Here is a 19,251-nt window from a genome sequence, read left to right on the forward strand (position 1 = left end):
TCTGGTTGGTTCGTTCCTTTTCTTGTTTGTTCTAATACTACTTTGAATATTTTTCAGACCATGATACATATGAACGTATGGTGGCCGTATTTGAAACTGGCAAAACTCGGCCAGCCTGCTGTATACTTTTGATACAATCCCATATGCATTAAGATAAAAATGGTGCGAAAGGTTACAAAGACCCGACGTATATATGTACATATTTCGAAAACATGTCAACAAGAATAGAAAGAGAAGAAAAACGGCCATAATCATTACTAATTAACCACTTTTTGCATTCAATGGACACATAACCATTGAATGCCTGGTATCCATCAAACATAGAGCCACCTCTGGTCCCCATTTTAGCCTCACTGGTAAAGCAAACCCCATCTTTTAGCGTAACGTCGTTATGAAGGACATAAGCTCAATACTTCTATTTAACCCTTGCTGTTGTACTTCTCGTTGAATGCATTCACAGCTAGCACAGAGAACATTAATACTGCCCTGAAAGAAAGGTATTATGTCATGAGAGTTGTCACTTACCAATGGCAATCTGGCGGTACAGCCAATTCCTCGAACTTTCATCCTGCACCGGGATAAATGGGCCATTAGCACCCCCCTTGAGTGTAATACTCATGCCAGTGCGCTCTTTAGATATTGTTTGGATGTCGGTCAAGCGTATATCCCACTCAGTCTGGAGCTTCTTGGTGCGCACAAGCATTATACGGTCGTATGTCAACATGACCAGCATGTCTCTGCCGGGAAGTTCTAGATGCGCGATATAATCCTCGCTGAAGTATTTGCCGTCGTCCGCTGTTTTGAGCCAGAACTGACCCAGTGCCTCCCGCTGTGAATATGGTCGCACAATGCCGTCTGTTGCAATGAAGCGCGTGAGACGAACACGGTCTAGGCCCTCTGCATCAAAGACAGTAGTAGTGTTCCGTACACCTTCAGCAAGATCTATAAAATCGTCAGTAACTGAGATTTATGAATCGCACAAGTGTACATACTTGAAGCAAGATCAAAGGCGCCAATGGCCGGCTTCGTAGCAAGACCTAAGACACCCTTTCCAACACCCTTGAAGAACCCTTGAATACCCTCCTTTTCAGCACCCTGTAGTGGGTGACGTGCGAGTCCCCCGATACCGCTTGCTAGGCTGGTTGCGAATGCATTACCGCCAGCCGTGATACCATACAGTGCATGTTTCGGCCGGTTTCGAGATTTAGACATCCGCCGCTTGTCCTGGAACTCCTTGTCCAAAGTGGCAGCAGCAAGACCTTTAGACATGCTTCCGGTAAGTTTGGCCATGCTGTCGGAGAATCCGAAAACGGACTTCTTAACAAAACTTGTAGCCCCCTTGGCAATGCCGTAACCAAGTTCTTGAGGCCTATCAGTCATAACGAGTCCTTGGTATGGCTCATAGAAGATTGCGGCAACGCCGGAGCTGACGTTATTGAACAAGCCAACAGGGTTTCCAAGGAAATCTGCAGATCCAAGGACAACATGCACTTGCCGGAGGAACTCCTGAGTATAGTGTCTCTGAACGTTGCCAACAAGAACCCCAAGCGACACACGAGCATTCTCCAGCATTAGTGCGTTAAGACGAACAGGTGCATCATTGATGTTGCCCATCGACATGGTCATGACATTAACAAAGAACATTAGAGGATTCGATGGTTGCATAGTGTCCTCGGCGTTCACTCGCTCTGTCCGCATGAAAGAGATGTCAAGTTGCATGGGTTGCAGATGAAGAAGTTCGAAGTAGACATCCTGCCCAGCACCTTCACTCTGAGGCTCTGGAATCCTTAGATCTTCATCACAAAGCTTTCCTTCCTGTTCTTCGGACCACGAGGCACCAGGGACTTTCACGAAGTCCAGCATTGCGAACACAAAGTCCTCATCAAGCTCTAGTGTCATTTGTTGCAGAAGCACGGTGGCATACTTGATGTAGAGTACGCCATAGGAGTCATCCTTCACGCGTGTAATCATGGCGTGGAAAATTGGATGTGCCTCCATTTCCTTTCCGGTCTTTGGAACAACGCTGGGGTACAACAAGATGGGGAAAATACCTCCATAAAGCTGATTGTCAATCTGGATCCACTTGATTGTGGTATTCAGCGTTTGATAAACCATGGACTCTCTGTACTTAATATCAATCTCGCGGAAGGTCAAGTACAACAGCTCCCTCATGTTCTGGTTGATCAAAGAGATGCCAATACCACCAAGGCGGAGTTGAGCTTTGAAGTTAACGTCCGAATCCAACTCCTTAACTTCGAACCCGGTGCTCAAACTGCTCTGAGAGGTCTGTCCTCTTTGCTGTCTGTACATGCTCTTCGATGCCTTGAAATTCGATAAGACTAGAGTCTGAGTGGGGCCGTCGGCCACAATATTGATGTCGACAATCTTTTGGTGTTCACCATATTGCGTTGGCGGTATCCTCATTGGTATCAGATTACCAATCTCGGCAAGCTTGATATGCCTTTCTTTGCCATTACATGTCAGAACGAGGGATTTGTTCTTCGTAGCTGGATAATCCCAAGCATATGGCATGATACTTCGTGGTGGAAGACGGTAGCGGATGGGCCGCCAGCCATTTGTCCTGTCGTCCTCGTAATCTTCCACGTTTGGATTCTGAGAGGAAATATTAGATTAGTACATGAGCTTTATCTCGATTTTGTCCAGCTACTTACGGCTTGATAGAATATGAATTCCATGTCGCTCTCGTTCCGCATGGAATACGGCCAATTTCGTGTTTCAAGGTTGAAATGCAGGAAGAGAGTTGCATTTTCCATGATAACGTCCACTTTGATGAGTTTCTGGCGTTGATTTGCCTTGGCAAGCTTGACATGCACTGTACCAATGTCTGCGATGTTGAAAGGTGAGGACCATTGGTTGTTGACTCCGGGGAAGCACAGGCAAAGTTGTTTCTCGGCAACCTGGCGCAAGAAATGCAGAGGTACAAGATCACCGCTCTTGATATCAAGAACATTGGAAGAACCCGGTTCTCGAACCAAAATATCCTCATTAAGCTTGTTCTTCAAAACGAAACGAGGCGCAATGGTGACAACCTTGGTCATTTTGTATTTGCCTTCACCCTCAGCAACAGTCACGCCGGAATGGAACTCAGATCTACCATGTCTATCTGGAAGAACAACTTCGAATGTACTCCCAATGGCTTCGAAACTCTGAGGCTTGCTCCAGGCAGAATCGCCTATCCTTAGTATGGATCGGTTCTTCTGATCCTCGCTTGGATAGGAGTACATGTAAGGGAGTGTTCGGCCACCGTGCCTTGGATCAGCCCTCAGCCCTTGTCCAGCTGCTGATCGAGCCGATTGTAAGAAGCCTTTGCTTTGTATTTCCATCGAGAGGCCTGTCTTGTTTAGGACGAGATATGGACTGTAGATCGATACTTTGAATGCGCCTCCACTATCAGGCACATTGAAATAGTGAAGCTTCAGTCTCAGTTGGATGCCTCTTTCATCTTTCAAAGGCAACACGTGCTCTCTTCTGAAGTCTTGTGCGTTGCCATTGATTATAGCAAAATCACTTTGTTTGAAGACAGTATCCTCCAAGTCGATGCTGAGAAGTAGTAAGTGGGATAGTTCTACGACATGGACTGGGCTCACGCCCCCTTTCCGCAAGAAATTAGTCCAGTCCTTCCTTGTATTCTTATCATAGATGCGGTATTTGAAATCGTACGGGAGAAGATTTTGTATCTCCACAGGGGCAAATATCCGGACGCGCATGTACGGATATGTGCTCGTCAGAGGATCCCGTGAATTGAAAGTAGCATTCATTTGGAAGTAGAATGGCGGCGCTTGCTGTCCACCCTCACTTATGCATTTAATTGTCCGAGTTGGTCGCCGCATAAGGTCTTTCCAATGTAGTTGCTCGTTCGACCACTCATACCCAAAGCCTTGATCAGGTCGAATAAGAAGAGAATGCATGTATGCAGCTCCCACAGGTGCAGGCCGTGAGTCCCCAGGGAGGATCTTCTCTATTTTTAGAAGATGGCCGTCACGAGGATCGAAAACACCTAATTCCACTGGTATCTGGGTATTGTTCTCCACAACCAGAGGAGAGCGGATAGTGACGTATTTAACGTTGTCGGTGCCCAACTTAACCTCAACAAGAAGTCGATGAAGAATGCCATCTTTCTTTGGCTTCAGATTGTACAGAATCTCCCCTTCCCGAACAACAGGAATACGGCTCACGCTCTCAAAGCCACTTCCTTCAAGCTTGATACCGACAAGACCGGCATGACCTTCGGGTGCGAGTGTTTCACGCATGGCAGTCGAGTCTTCAAACCTCCAAGGATATTCCTCACCATCAGCCAATTTGGCCGCTGGTCCTTCTTCATCTGCAATAACATCAGCCCAAACGTGAAGGTCAAAGCCTGTGTGGTTACGGATTCGGTACGGGGCGTCGGCTCCTCGTGGCTTTGAGAGAACATCTTCATCAGTAGAGAGGAATTGGAACGACTTTGACGCCAGTGCGATTGTGGCAGAGGTGAGGGTGAGCTCCATCGTCTTATGAGAATAGGCGTCTATCGAAAGCACATCAGGATTGACCTCCTTTGCCATATGGAAGCCTAACTGCCATGGTTCTATAAGCGGTTCCCAGGCTGACTTAGAGAAGTTATACACGTTAAGGAAGGTATCGAAGCTGGTGTCGGCTTTCAGCGTCGATGACCAGTCACGGACGTCCACAGTGAACTTCTTGACACTCCAGTCGAGTAATGGCAGGTCGTGTAGGTCTCCTATAAGGATTACCCTTACACCATCAATCTGGGCATTCATTTCTTCTTTCTTGAGGATGGCTGAGCGATGCGATATAAGTTCTTGTTCTGTCGTATCAATCACCCCGGTGGAGTTGCGATGTGACCTTGGCGCAAGTGCAGTCGAGGTCGGCCTGCCGACCGACTTCCTTCTTGCGGACTTCGCACTAGTTCCTTTTCCATCAGATATTCTCTTCACCTCGCCGGTTTCACCTTCATTGGGTTTCTGAGCTCTCATCTCAGATGCCTTGTTGACAATTTGAATGGCCATCAAAATGTCACGGAGAGAAAGGCGGAGGACAAGGGGCTCAAGATGAACATTAATAGAGGTCAAAGCAGAGCCTTTTTCCTGTGGGCGGCTGTCCATGGACATTTCCAAAGTGAAGTCATCTAATATGCGAAGCCTACTGGTTTCAAACTTGTCCATACGGCACAAGAACATACCAACCTTGGATATTTGTAGGGCTGAAACATTCTGATGAGAGAAGAGTAATTGCTTCGTTCCCAGCACAATCGCCTCAGTATGAGTTATAGCGGGATTTGCGATCATGATCACCTGGGCATCAACGAGATTCAATCGGAACGACACCGTCATCTGCCCAGCAGGAGGAGCTGCAGTGTTCCCACTGGAGGGCGTAATGACAGACTCATCAGTATCATCTGCGGTACTCGATCTGGGTTCTGACCCCTCCGGTGTGTCGTCGCTTTCCTCTTCTTCCACTGACTCTTCCGTCGCAAACGCGGAATTGGCAAATGACTGCAAAGCGGACAAATAGTCCAAAGCAACTATTATTCGCGGGCTATCAATGGTCAGCATCGCTATCAGGTGCTTGGCTGGCCCAGGAGACATTGAAACGCTGGCCATGAATTGCTGCTGGACATCATTGTTGATTAGGGACATTATTTTCCTGAACTTGTTCGTGTCCTTATTGCGACTATCACGGATCGAGAGAGAGTGGATCAGGAGTTCCGACTCCAGAGAACCATCCGTCAACATGCGCAATTTTACTTTTGTGTCATTGAGGGAGAACTTCGAAAGGCTCGAATCTTCCAGACGGCCGACCGGCTCGTCGTCATTCGAGAGGATGAGCTCCAACCCAACACCATCTACCTTGAAAACCATATCAAGTCGGACCCATGTTTCGTCCGTCTTTGCGCCCTGTAATAGATTATCCTGGTCATTTCTGCTTTGAATTGCTCTGGAATCTGCCTCCTTTGTTGGTTCCGTCACAGAAGATGGAAGCGCTTGCATGGCTTCAAGCTCCTGCTGTTCCGTATCCGGTGCAAAAGCCCCAGGCACTGTTTTAGACAGCGCCAATAAAAACTTAAGCTGTTTCTGCGATATCCGAAGATTGATGGGAGACATTGATCCCTCCACTTCCATATCAGGCCGCGAATTTCCTGGTTGATGCTCCAGATAACATATGCTGAAATCGAGATTGACTTTCTGTATCATCTCAAGCTCTTCAACTGCACCTCCCTCAAAATGAAACTTGGATGTCAGTCGGATGTTGCGAATCCCAGTAGATATTACATTGACAGCGGGGCTGTCTTTCTCATCCTCTAGGGAAACAAATTCGTTCTTGGCGTATATTTCACCGAGATGGGCCGTAACCGTATCACGGGGGCGATCTTCCTTCACGACTCCAGGGAATACCAAAATCGGAGTCATGACGACGACGTCGAACCTCATTCTGGACGCATTTTCTTGAAGCTGGTTTGCTTGATTCGCCGCAGCTTGGCGGGCAGCATTGAAGATCGCTTGCATCTTGCCAAACTTGACCAAGAAGTTGATGATCTTACGGTACGGTTCCTCTAGGAAGTTGATCTTCATTGAACCTGACCTTAAGAAAACTTCCGAGTCATATCCAGGGTAGTTCGCACTGTCCGGGTCAAACGTCTCATACTTGAAGTCGGCAAAGTTATCTCCCTCGATCGTTAAGAGTCTTCGAAGATCAGAACTCTCTGGAGCACCGGTGTTAACATCGTCTATCAAGGTCAAGCTTCCAATACGGGATTGGATAAGCATCGATCGGCCCACCAGGAATATGCCAATATCGGCAGTGTTGAGGCTGAGGGTAGCGAGCCTTACACCATCATTGTTCAAAATGAGCGCGATACTCTTTAAGTCGGCTTTGATGCGGATTTTCCCAGCCTGCTGGGATTCTTGATCAGTTGTGCTTGTGTTCTGGATGGTCTGGCCTGACTGAAGGTCTTGGTTGCTTGGCTGTTCTGGATTGGTGAACGTGAGAAGGATAAAGTCCAGAAGTGTGAGGAGCGTTTTCCTGGTCACAACAAGATTGATAGTTGAGACGGAAACATCAAGGTTCATTGCTATTCCTTCATAGGTGGACTGAAATTCCGGGGATTCAGGTTTCACACGAACAAACTTGAGATGAAACAGGTCCTTATCTTCATCTGCGTCGAAGCCTTTGGAGGATACTATTCGTTTGAATTCAGGCGCAGGATTCTCCTCAATATAGTCATCCACACTTAAAGACTTCAGAACTATTTCTGCAACCATATCAAACGGGCGCATATAGTAGTCCAACGCAAACCCTTCAGCAACCAATTCGACTAGCAGGTGATCATGGAGCTGGTCGTTCGGGTCGGAGCGAAACAATGACCCACGAAGGCGACCAACGGTAAACTTGAATTCAAAATCACGACGATGGAGATTCGTCGGACCCTCAACACTCTTGCTCATGTTCTCATCGTCGGAGTCCTCGTCAGAATCTTCATCGACGGCAGGGAGTTCTCTCATAACTGACGGCTGGAAAGATGAAGATCTTGCTCTTGTTCCAGGAATAGACGACTCTTCTGGACCTTTCCCAGAGACGTTGGATTCCTGGCTGCCCTCATCAAAGCGGGGGATAGCAATATCGATCAGTTTCATCAGGCCCTTATACTTGGTATCGGACATAGACGCGTGCAGTTCTGGAAGATGCCCGGAAATTCGAGTTCTTGTAAGCTCAGTGACCTTCGGAACAATGCACATCTCAAGTACGAAATCTACATTTATGCGGTCGATAATATGCAAATTATTCGAGGAGACATCAGAGCTAAGTTGTGACTTGGTGATGTCAATTCCAGGGCCTATAAGGACTTGGGTGGAGTCCAGTTTCAGCAAGAACCTGTCATACAACAAATGCTCAAGTTCCTTATAGTCACCCTCATCATATTGGCGTTTCTGCTTCGACTGGAGGTCTCTCATGGTCTGCCTGTCAACCAGTTCACTGTTGACACTGATGTGGCCTGCATCGAGAATCAAGCAAAGTGAACTCTCTTGAGTTATACTCTCCGGGACGATTATGAGGGGTGCATGTATATCGAACTGCGCATCGACCTTCTTATGCTCTTGCAGGGCGAATTCTAAGCCAGCCCGAGTTTGCTGTCGAATTCCCTTTACTGTAGCTCCTGCAGTATCCATAAGAGCGCCAATCGACTCCATATGCCGCTCCGGGGGTTCGAAAAACTTGACGACCTCCACAAGGAATCTGGGGTTATAGATGACTTCGATACTCTTCAACTTGACTTTGACTACCGAGTCCGCGTCACTTTCAAGAGGATTCTTCTCGAGCTGGAGATGGAACAGACTATCTTCATCCTCTATACCATCAGCCACCCCTTCAGAATCTAGCTCTTCGTTCCCAGATATCTGTGATAAACGGTTCTTTGGCACCGGGAGAGTATCTTTAACTTTGACAATCTGAGGAAAGAGCGTCCCCTCTGTTGTCCCGTCGTATACTCTAAGTCCTCCGAGATTCACATCTATGAAGAAAGAGTCAGGGCGCTGTAAGGCCTTTGCTCTGAAATTGTCAAATACTAGCTTCATAATTTCGTTTGCCTTTCCATGAGGGTCGCGCTTCAATGTGAAACTGCCGGCTCTAAGGCTGGAGTTGACTTGGAGTTTTACCCACTCCCTAGGCTCATCAACGCTTTCCGTGATAGCCTTCTTTTCATCCCAGTCGATGGCATTGTAGAGCTCCTGTCTCTGTTCTTCGGTCATTGCTTCCTCCTCGGATTCCTCCTTTGGAGCACCCCAGAACCATTCTGACCAAGTTTGTTGTCGTGCAGGCTTCTTAACACCCACGTTTTCTTTGCGCAACTGGTTCCTTGCCAGCGATCTCCAGAATCGTATATCTTCATAGCTAAGTTTCCGCTGCAGTCGGTCGAACTCATCCGCGTCTGGCCCTGATAATGTTCCTTCCCGTTTCTGCTTTTTGAATAAATCGATATAGGCTATGCGATCATCCCGTCGTTCTTTGATATAGTCCCAGGTCCAGCGCCTATTGCGTTCATGAATTTTGCTGAGGACGGCGTTTCCAGCAAACTTAAACCAAGCCCGGGGGTCCTCTTTCGGGCGGCACTTCGGCTGGAATTTCTTATACTCTTGATGACGAATGAAGTAGTGGAAGAGATCCACGAGCATCAATGCATCTCGGTATTGGTCATCATCTAGAACGAAGCTCAGCTCATCAAACAACAAACGTGCCTTGATGGCCGCTCGATCATGCTCTCCTGATTTGTCTAATTCCAATCCAGCACGACCGCTAACAGGGCGGAGCATGAATTGGTTATTTCCCTCGTTATCAATACCAGACTTCAGCCTCTCCATCAATTCCGCATGATTTATGCCCTGCGCTTTTGCGCCCACGTCGGAACCTCGACCCGTACCTAATAGTTCTGCATCTGTGTTCCAGTAGACGGACAGAGCGCCTAGGACAGCCAGTTTGTGTGTTGTGCTTGAGGTAGACTGTATGAAGGTCGGGTTCCATTCAGAATCAGTGCTGACCGCGCTTAGCTCTTTCAGTGTGAACCCAACGGCGAATGGGTGGCCCGGCGAAGCGATCGAGTCCTCGTAGCGGAAGTGGACATTCTTGATTGAGATCTGAAGATTATCAACTACCGCGGTAACCAGGCTTTGGGTGAAGCTTTGATTTCGTCGTTGCTCTTCCTGGCTCATGCCCTCCGCGTTTCGCTCTTTAATAAGCTCTGCACTCTCAATCTTGTCCATTTTGAGAGCATGCGCTCTTCTTTCCTCTTCTTTGGGATCATAGTCGGCATCTTCCTTCGGGGCCGCCAGGAGAAACACATCTTCGATATCGACCTTGACAGGCTTTCCCCTCAAATTCGACCAGGGGATGGACAAGGTGAGTTCACCGAGGTGGCCTTCGACGACATTGAGGGGGAGGTGTAGTTGGTCGAGCGCTTCGCGCCGAAGTTCTAGGTTACGAAGCTTTACATCACCGGACCATATACCAATGTTGAGCTGTTTGGCATCGAAGTTTTTAACGTAGATACCCAAGAAGCGATTGAGTAAGTTGGCCACCACCCCTTCCAACATGATGGCGAGATGTGGCTGTCGCTAAGGTGTAGGGGGAGGCAGTCTCTAGAGCAAAGACCTTGAATATTGTCTATCCCCGTAACGCCGGCCTAGTTGACGAAAACGGGATAAGAAAGTCAGCACGAAAGCGTTCGTGGTATACAGTAGCAAGCTCAACGATGATCCAGAGACAATGACGTACAGGCGCGAGCTCTAAGTTCACTCGCAGAGTGAATGAATCAGAGCCATCCAGGAGGTTGAATAAATGTGCACGCGACACCAATGGGGCCCGTGAAGTTGCCGGGTAAAAAGAAGATTCCCTCTAAATATAGAATAGATTGAAAGAAAAGAGGGGCGGGGTGGGAGAGGAAATGGTGTGATGATTTAGATATGATATCGAGATAGAAGATAGAAAACCTGAGGTGAGGGGAGCTTGAAGTTGGGTACCAAGAAGATGGTTCCTCCAATTGTTGTTCCGCTGGTAAAGGTCCCCGAAAAGGTACCTGGGGAAAACATGCGTTGGCTGATAAAGAGTTAAAGGGGGGGCGCTGCGTCAACCTCATTGACGCCGGGTGGGCATCGCCAAGCAGTGACGTCGGTTGTCCTTCCATGGCTGGACCCCATGCCTTCTTGGCCGCATTCATTCAGCTCTGTACTCCGTACTTACTGTAGGGTTACAGCCCTGCCTCGTGGTGATTTGACCTGCCTGAACTGTCCCGATCCCGGCCGATGTCGGGCCTGAGGCATCAGTATGACACCTGCGGGGTTGGTAGCTATGGCTTCCCCGAGCAAGTCATTACCGCACCTCATAATATCACCTCAGTTATTCGCTGTCTCCAGGATCGTTCGTCTCCTCGGCCTTTCATCTCCACTCCCACGAGTTCATCTCGACCAATTTCTGGGTGAATACCCTCATCTCCACTCTTATACCTTTTCTTCCTTACTTTCCCGCCTCAATTGGGTTTGTCTACCCCCCCGTACATCTATCCGGGCCTTCCAGTCATCGTTGCTAACCCGGCATCGGAAAAAAAATCAGCTGCCTTAGTTGACAATGTTCTACCGTAACGTTGCTGCCCGCTCTGCTCTCAGGGCTTTCTCTAGCTCCAATGCCTCTGTGGCTCGCTCGGCCCTTGCAAACAATGTGTTCAAGGCCCCATTGACCTCTTCCGCTCGTTATCCCGCTCGCCCGACCACTTCTCCCAGCCTTGCTCTGGCTGCTCGCAAGCCTGTGACCACTGCTCTTATCCGCCATGCCTCTACCGCTCCCAAGGTGAGAGGACTAGAACTCTTGACATCTTACTTCGTCAATCGCTGATCATTCCGTACAGGAGGGCAAGGAAGGTGAGGAGGATACTGATATGATGGCCGGTATCAAGAGTGAGGCGGTATGTGCCGAATTGAGTTCATGATATGTATCACTCCGGCACACTCAATGCGCCTGAGTGAAGTATGTCGCAATTGACTAACTGTGCCTACGTGATTGCAGAAAGTGATCAAGGATACCTTCAGCCTCAGCGATGTTCCCAAGGAGGCTCTTTACCTCGGCATGGCGGGTGTTATCCCCTACGTTGCCACTTCTCTTGAGACTGTCTACCTCTCCTATGAGATCAACCGTGCTGCTTCTCTCGGTGATGGCCTCATCTTCTCTGGCCAGAGTGCCGAGCTGATGCTTCACATGCTCGAGCCCATCCAGGTCGGCTACGGTGCTGTGGTGAGTACAATTGAAATCTACAGTTCCATTGAAGACGATCTGACGATGAGTTGGAATAGATCCTTTCCTTCCTCGGTGCCATCCACTGGGGTCTTGAGTGGGCCGGATATGGTGGAAAGCTCGGCTACAAGCGCTACGCTGCCGGTGTCATCGCCCCCGCTGTCGCCTGGCCCACTCTGATGTTCCCCGTCGAGTATGCCTTGATCAGCCAGTTCCTTGCTTTCACTTTCCTGTACTACAATGATGCTCGTGCCGCCGCTGCCGGCCGTGCTCCCGCCTGGTACGGCATGTACCGCTTTGTCCTGACCTTCATTGTCGGTGCCAGCATTGTCGCCAGCTTGATCGGTCGTGAGCAGATCGCCAACACCGCCACCGAGCACAGCTTCAAAGACAAGATCAATGCTCTCCTTTTCTTGCAGAAGAAGGAGAAGGAGGAGGCCGAGGCCCGCCGCAAGGCCGAGCTCGGTGAGGAGGACTCTGAGTAAATGATGATTCCCCAGGAACCGCGGTGATTGTATAAGCGTACGATAGTCTGTGCATAGTCGCGATGCTTGTCAGGTTGTGTTAAAAGTTCTCACTCATGAGAGAGGATGGAAAGAGATTGAGCTGTCAGTGGCAGCAAGGTGTGATAGTAGATGCATTATGCTTTGGCTCTATTTTTTTTGGTTGAGTTTCTTGTAGATTACAGGCGGAATCAAGAACCCAGCAGACGCTGGTGCTTTTCCTTTGTTTAAATCTAATATCGTCCTACGAGAGGGGAGGGAAATAAACGTGGCGCCCAGCAAAGGCTTATATTCCCCACTATATATTCTAGGGCACGGCCAGCCCACGTTCCTGCAAAAGTATAAATAGAGCCAGCCAACTTTGGATGTGGGGATATGAAGAAGGAGAGGGCTAGTTCGATCCAGGATCTGGAGTTAGTCTAGCAACAAGGATAGAACCGAGGAAAGTCAAACGAGGAAACTAAACGGCGGTCCCTGTAAGGCGAATGCCAAATGGAGCCTGAGTGCCTGGAAGCCTGAAGGTATGGGTACGGTGTACCGTATACCTCATCAGTTTAGTTCCGAGGAGGAAGGGAACGGGTTTGTACAAGTCATCCGGTGTAGATCCGACGGGTGATGACGTTGGAATGGAAACAGGTTTTGCTATCTTTTTAGCAGCCCATATCCGTACCTGATAGGTTAGGCATCAAGGTCTTGTTTGCTTGTTATTTTCTCATGCTTTGGTTAGTAATAGATTGTAGACCTCGGTTGGAAGAAATCAGCCTTCGAGGTTCCTGGTACTTTTTCACAATAATAGATTGTTGTATAGGAGAGTATATCCATTCGATTGGACAGGGGGGTATAATGAAAGATATTATTGTCCAGGTACTGTCTCCCTGGAATTGTTCTTGGTGATCGACTGCCTTGCATGATTTATATCTGTCAAACCACCCAATTGGAACAACGGTCCCGAACAGTGTTCATGCCCGGGGAGGAAAGTAACCCATGCCGAGCCTTTTTGGAGACAGAGCTCCATGTGCTTAGCAGCGGTCTAGCGTAGAGGTCAAGGGTCAAAGAAAAAAAAAGAGCTACTGGGTAAATCGACGTAAACGTTGGAAGAATCCGAGGAAATGAGGAAAACCAAGTCTGGTCGACGACGTCACCACCCGCTCACAACCGGGTCGTGGCGACCCAGTTACCCTACGAAAACCACGAATAATGTCATATCTGCAGCGATTTAGATATAGAACAGTGGGAAACAATGTATCGGGATTGTTAATTGAACACACTTTTGGGTCAGATTGAGGTGTCCTTCTTCCCAAAGCACAGGTAGGAGAGATGCCGTACGTCCGTGTGTTGTTGGTCGGTACAATTGATCCCGTGGCCAAGGGCAGCAGGAGAAAAGGGCCCTCAACTGGGCCAAGCCGAACCGACTATCCGGATTGCAGAATTTCTCCGTAAATCACAGGGCCGAACGGAATCGATTGTTCTGGCTTCCAAGATGACTAGTGCGTTAGCTAGACGGGGACTGAGAGAAAAAAATAAAATAAAAAAACAAATGCAATCAAAACAGGGAAGAAAATCATTTCCACATTCTCTTTGAGTAATGAATAATACCCCAGAGATCTACCACTTAAAATATGAAGGGACAAATAGCACAGCTGAAAATATCCAACATTGCAGACCACAACTCGGCCAAGCAAATACAAAAAAGCAAAAAAAGAAAAAAAAAAAAAAAAAAAAAAGAAAGAAAGAAAAAGATTAGATAAAATAAAGTAAAATTAAATAAAATAGAAACCCAAAAAAAATTAGCAATAAGATAAAATCAAAAAGACCCGTGAAGATCTAAGGCAAGATATCCGAGTGATCAAAAAGAAAATTGATCCAGGGGTAAAAAGGACCTGGGTCTAGATCCATATTAGAGGGGCGAGAGCGTTAAACGGGAATGGTTGGAGAAAATTGAACACTGTCATGTGCTCGATCGGCAAGCGTCTAGTAGATGAGAAAACCACATAGCGGAGTCAGATGAAAAGCCGCAGGGCCCCTCTTCTCTCTGCGTGTTATTCTATCTATTGTCGCAATGACTTGGCAGGGATTTGTTACTAAGAACGACCACGATGGCTGGGGTGTGTGTGTGCCAGGGATTCCGATCTGAACGAAGGTAATTAAGAGATGAGGTCTGGATGCACAATAGTGTCCTTTTCGACACTCAATTGGACCTCAATTGATTTTGCATGGACTTGATCTTGTTGATATCACGAAACATTTCCGGCTCGCACTTATAAATTAAATGAAACCAGTGATAGCAATTGCTAATGAATTTCCCGAATCAATTCAAGACAATGAAATTGTTACATCCGTTTGGAGTCCAATGGCTTATCGGGCATTGAAGTCGACTGTTTGCGGGTGGTCTAGGCATCGAACTAGCTGATAATGTGGACAACAGAAATCCATGGAAATTCCCTTACGATGGGTCCATGATCGATGTCATGTGGAAGTCTAGTGACTATTCTTAGTTTAGCCTCTGCCACTTGACCTATAGAGAGGGCCGGAGGCCTTGCCGATGCACATGTACGTACTACGTACTCTACTGATAGTCCAGAAACACCTGCGTTCCAAGTCCAAAGCTTACCAGTGTCACGGGAATCCGGTGGAAATTCCATCGAAAGAGAAAAGGAAGGACAATCGAACCAAAGGTCAAAATAAGGATAAGAAGCTATTCTAAACCAGGGGGGGGCCAGTAGGGTCCAATCTGAAGGGAATGTAAAACCCAGGATTCCCCAGTTGAGTAAGGGAGGGCTGATGGACCAGACCCAAGAAGGGAAAGGATGTCGGTGCTGACGACTGGTGTGTGGTCGTCTGATCAGAAAAAAAAAAGTTGAGAGAGAACTAGAAGGAAAAGAAGGCGCAAGAAAAAAGTGCTTCCTCCCCCACGCCCCCACTTCTCCGCCATGGACGAACGGGGTCTTGGTCGTAGGGACGACCCAACTGGGTAGGTCTTCATTGACTCCCGTAGTATAGCAAGTTCTGTAGTAGTAGTAGGAGTAGTAGTAGTCGTAGGGGACCTGCACCACAGGTACATCCTCCCACAGGGACCTAAAAGCGATCACGGGGGAGAAAATTAAAAATGGAGGGATAATCCCCAAGCTTATGCACACCTAATAGTATTCCTTAACCTCCGTGCTGGGAAAGATCCACCGTGCTGGATAAAGAGTCTCCGTTTTCCCTCTTGATGTTTCTTTGAGTGATCCTATTCTTCTCTCCCTTTTCCTTCCTCCTCCTCTTCCCAACTTTTCCCTCTCCCTCGCCACTCCACTAAAGCGCACCCATTCAGTGACCTCATACCTTCCCCCGATCTTCCAATCCACTTTCACTTCCACCTACTCCGAACCACCAAGACTCTTTTATTTTCTCCAGATCTTCGCGGCTGACTACTACTTCCTTACTTACTATTCCTGGCTCTGTGTTTCTCACTCCTCACTCCACCCGACTTCCGGTCACTTGTACGTCATCATCCGCTTTTTCGACTCTGGGCAACTTGGACTTGTATCATTATCAACCCCGCCGCGCGCCCCGACTTGCTTTCGTAGTCCAATTCCATCATTTCTCTCCCTCCCACTTATTCCTTTTCCCCTCTTCCGCTTTTTAAGTACCGGATTAGGGACGTAAAACTCTCCCACCCCAATCTCAAACCATCACTATTTTTGCACCAATCAATTCTTCATTTTCCCGCCACCCCGTTCTCTTTGGCCCAATCTCTCTCTCTATTTTAGAGGCCAACGAGAAAAGATAGATCTTTGCGTCACCAACTGAGAAAGAAAAAGAATATTCTATCACAATGAGGAACCCTTTTGATATGTCCGACCTCGACTCTCTTGTCGATGAGCAAGAGGAGCAGCCGTATATTGACATTCACGCCTACCAAACACATGACGGCAATCGCTCTCTCCTGCAGCCGAATGAAAACCGTCATGGCGACAGCTTGAAGGATCGGTTTATTGGTGCCATTGACACTGGCACCACGAGCTCCCGCTTTATCATCTTTGACTGTACTGGTGTCCCCGTCGCCAAGTACCAAATGGAATTCCGTCAGATCCACGAGCATTCAGGGTAAGTGGCAGCCCCGATTGATTGTACAATATTCCTCCCATTCTTCCCTCCATTCTGACTCGAATTTTTTTTTTTTTTTTTTTTTTTTTAGATGGCACGAACAAGACCCGTTCGACTTGGTGGATTCGGTTTACACATGTATCGAGGAGGCGATGAAGTCTTTCATGGCTCTTGGCCACTCACCGTCAGAGATCGAAGCCATCGGGGTCACCAGTCAGCGAGAGACAACGCTTGTTTGGGATTGGGAGACTGGCGAGCCGTTGCATAACGCTATCGCGTGGCCCGACACCAGGACCAAGGGTCTAGTTCGGGAGCTGAAGGCCCAACCCGGAGCGGATGAGTTGAAGAACATCTGCGGGTTTCCCCTCTCGACTTACCCCTCCTCCGTCACCTTAGTATGGATGCTTCGGAATCTACCGGAAGTCAAGAAGGCATATGATGAAGGAAGGCTCGCTTTCGGCACTGTTGACACGTGGCTCATGTATAACCTGAATGGTGGTCCTGAGGGAAACGTCTTGGTGACTGATGTGACGAACGCATCAAGAACGATGTTCATGAACCTGAAAACGCTTGATTATGACGATAATTTGTTAGAGTTCTTCGGCATTGACAGGAAGAAGATCAGACTTCCTAAAATTCTCCCATCATCCGACCCGGACGGATATGGATGGGTCAGAGGGGGACCGCTTGATGGTGTCCCGATCACCAGCTGCCTTGGCGATCAGTCTGCGGCGTTAGTCGGTCATTGTGCCTTCACACCTGGAACAGCGAAGAACACATATGGCACAGGATGCTTCCTTCTTTACAACGTTGGCGAGGAGCCCGTAATTTCCAAGCATGGCTTGCTCAGCACAGTTGGATTCCAGCTGGGTAAGCATCGGAAAGCCGTTTACGCGCTTGAAGGTAGTGTGGCTGTTGCCGGAAGTGGTGTTTCCTTCCTGATGAACAACATGGGTTTCTTCCGTGATTCGCGGAAAGTAAGTGAAGTGGCAGCAACGGTTCCAGACAGCGGAGGCTGTGTGTTTGTCACCGCGTTCAGTGGTCTGTTTGCACCTTATTGGATTGATGATGCTAAGGGAACTATATGTGAGTCAATGCTGTGTCAGAAGTAGTTGGTACAGAATCAGTACTAATGCTGGCTTAGTCGGAATAACTCAGCACACGCAGCGTGGACACATTGCTCGTGCCACCATGGAAGCTGCCTGCTTCCAAACTAAGGCAATCCTCGATGCCATGGAGATGGATAGCGGACACGCATTGTCGGAACTCGCCGTCGATGGTGGTATGAGTAATTCCGATATTTGCATGCAGGTATGTCGCACTTATTTCACTTAACACAATAAGAAGCATGAAATTAACTTGTTCCCTTAGACCCAGGCAGATATTATCCAGATCCCTGTTGAACGGCCAGCGATGCACGAGACTACCGCTCTAGGTGCTGCAATCGCGGCGGCATTCGCCATTGATATCTGGAAGGACTTTAGCGAGCTCAAGAACATGAACCGCGCCAATCGCACAACATTCCAACCCCATATCTCCGCCGCGCAGAGCTCTAAGTTGTATAAGCGATGGAGCAAGGCAGTCGAGATGTCTCGAGGCTGGACAGATCCCGCTGAAGAGGCAGAGGAGGAATGATTGCATACATACACAAGCGACAAACGAGACCCACCTATATACATAATTCTGGGATGAAACTTGCGATTTAGCGTTGTCTTTCTGTTCTTTTTCTCTATTATTTTCATGTCTTGGGGTTCTGGGTACGGGCCAACTCGGCGGTGGAGTGTCTTTTTGGATACCCGATCATTACATCAGGTAGTTCTTATAAATATTTAGAAATTCAATGCATATATCAGCAGGCTAACTTTGCCCACCGTTATTCAAGTCGAGTAGGTATGGCTCTGGTGACTAATGACAAACTATAGACAAAAGGTATGTCCCCTTCGGTAAGGACAATAGACAGGGGTTTCAAGGTGTTTTATACCCGAAGATCTCATGCATCATATGATGCACACGGCTGTCTGTGCATTATTAGAGACAAGGCAAGGTGGGGTGACCTACAGCCGATTTTGGGACTCAGGTACTTACTACTACCTACTAAGTCCCAGTAGCCTTGTCCTACTCTGCCTGAACATTGCCGCTTTAGCAGGTGAGTCAGGTGGTCAAGTCACCTGTCAACGGCAGTTCCCCTCAACATTCCAGTAACAATACCCTTGAACTTCTTCTTGCCTCTTGATCTACTATTCTCTCGTCCTCCTGGTCTTCCCTACTTCCATTTGATACACGTTCTCCAAGCACAAGGCACCAAGCAGGACTGCGGCCATATAGTACGCGAACATGGCCCTTAAGGAGCCCTGTATCCTTTCATCAGGCACGGTTGGGTCTTTCTCATTGGTACTACCTTTATGAGCTGTTGCTGCTCCGTGGCTAACAGCTGATTGGGCCAAAGTAGGGAAGATGGCTGTAGAAACCCTCCACTCAGACTGCCATTCAAGATGTGCTACAAGCTGGGGTTATCTGGACCTCGATTCTTGGTCTTGGATGTGTCCCATTGTTTATTGATGGTATGTCTCAGCTCGAGTTTATTAATACCAACCCAATGTTCTCCTTCAGTACTATACACATAAAGGAGAGATGGTTCCCTAGGCAGAAGATTTCCGCGCACCTCTTAGCGATAGCCTACACCTCGAGCGTCAAATTCGGGGTAAGGCAATATTGCCGGCTTTCTCATGCACACATTCACAGTGTATATATCCCTGGAGACGACGGAAAGTGACCAACACGCTCCGTTGAAAGCTACGATTGTCGACTTGGTGTAGCCAGATTGAGTGCACTAGGTCTGTAGGGCGAACTAGCGAGATAGGGT

The 19,251-nt window shown here is 48.1% G+C and overlaps 3 protein-coding genes across 3 annotated transcripts; 2 read left to right on the forward strand and 1 right to left on the reverse strand.

Annotated features, from left to right (window-relative positions):
- Nucleotides 1-53: 53 nt before the first annotated feature.
- On the reverse strand, nt 54-10,855 carry F9C07_2278108 (vacuolar protein sorting-associated protein). The gene is made up of 4 exons (XM_041290186.2): nt 2,673-10,855; nt 993-2,613; nt 526-942; nt 54-460 (listed from the first exon to the last, which is right to left on the reverse strand). Exons 1-4 carry the CDS (start codon nt 10,104-10,106, stop codon nt 420-422), a joined length of 9,513 nt encoding a protein of 3,170 aa, XP_041143443.1. The 5' UTR covers nt 10,107-10,855; the 3' UTR covers nt 54-419.
- F9C07_2278110 (uncharacterized protein) lies at nt 10,856-12,598 on the forward strand. The gene is made up of 5 exons (XM_041290193.2): nt 10,856-11,046; nt 11,122-11,355; nt 11,414-11,470; nt 11,572-11,796; nt 11,856-12,598. Exons 2-5 carry the CDS (start codon nt 11,137-11,139, stop codon nt 12,279-12,281), a joined length of 927 nt encoding a protein of 308 aa, XP_041143444.1. The 5' UTR covers nt 10,856-11,046; nt 11,122-11,136; the 3' UTR covers nt 12,282-12,598.
- A 3,518-nt stretch (nt 12,599-16,116) lies between these two features.
- F9C07_2128 (uncharacterized protein) lies at nt 16,117-18,023 on the forward strand (the record flags this gene model as incomplete). Its single annotated transcript, XM_041290194.2, has 4 exons — nt 16,117-16,388; nt 16,480-17,474; nt 17,533-17,699; nt 17,760-18,023. The coding sequence occupies 4 exons, from the start codon at nt 16,117-16,119 to the stop codon at nt 18,021-18,023; spliced, it is 1,698 nt and encodes a 565-aa protein (XP_041143445.2).
- Nucleotides 18,024-19,251: the final 1,228 nt, after the last annotated feature.

The sequence above is a fragment of the Aspergillus flavus genome, chromosome 2 (assembly GCF_009017415.1).
Source record: "Aspergillus flavus chromosome 2, complete sequence".
NCBI lineage: Eukaryota > Fungi > Ascomycota > Eurotiomycetes > Eurotiales > Aspergillaceae > Aspergillus > Aspergillus flavus.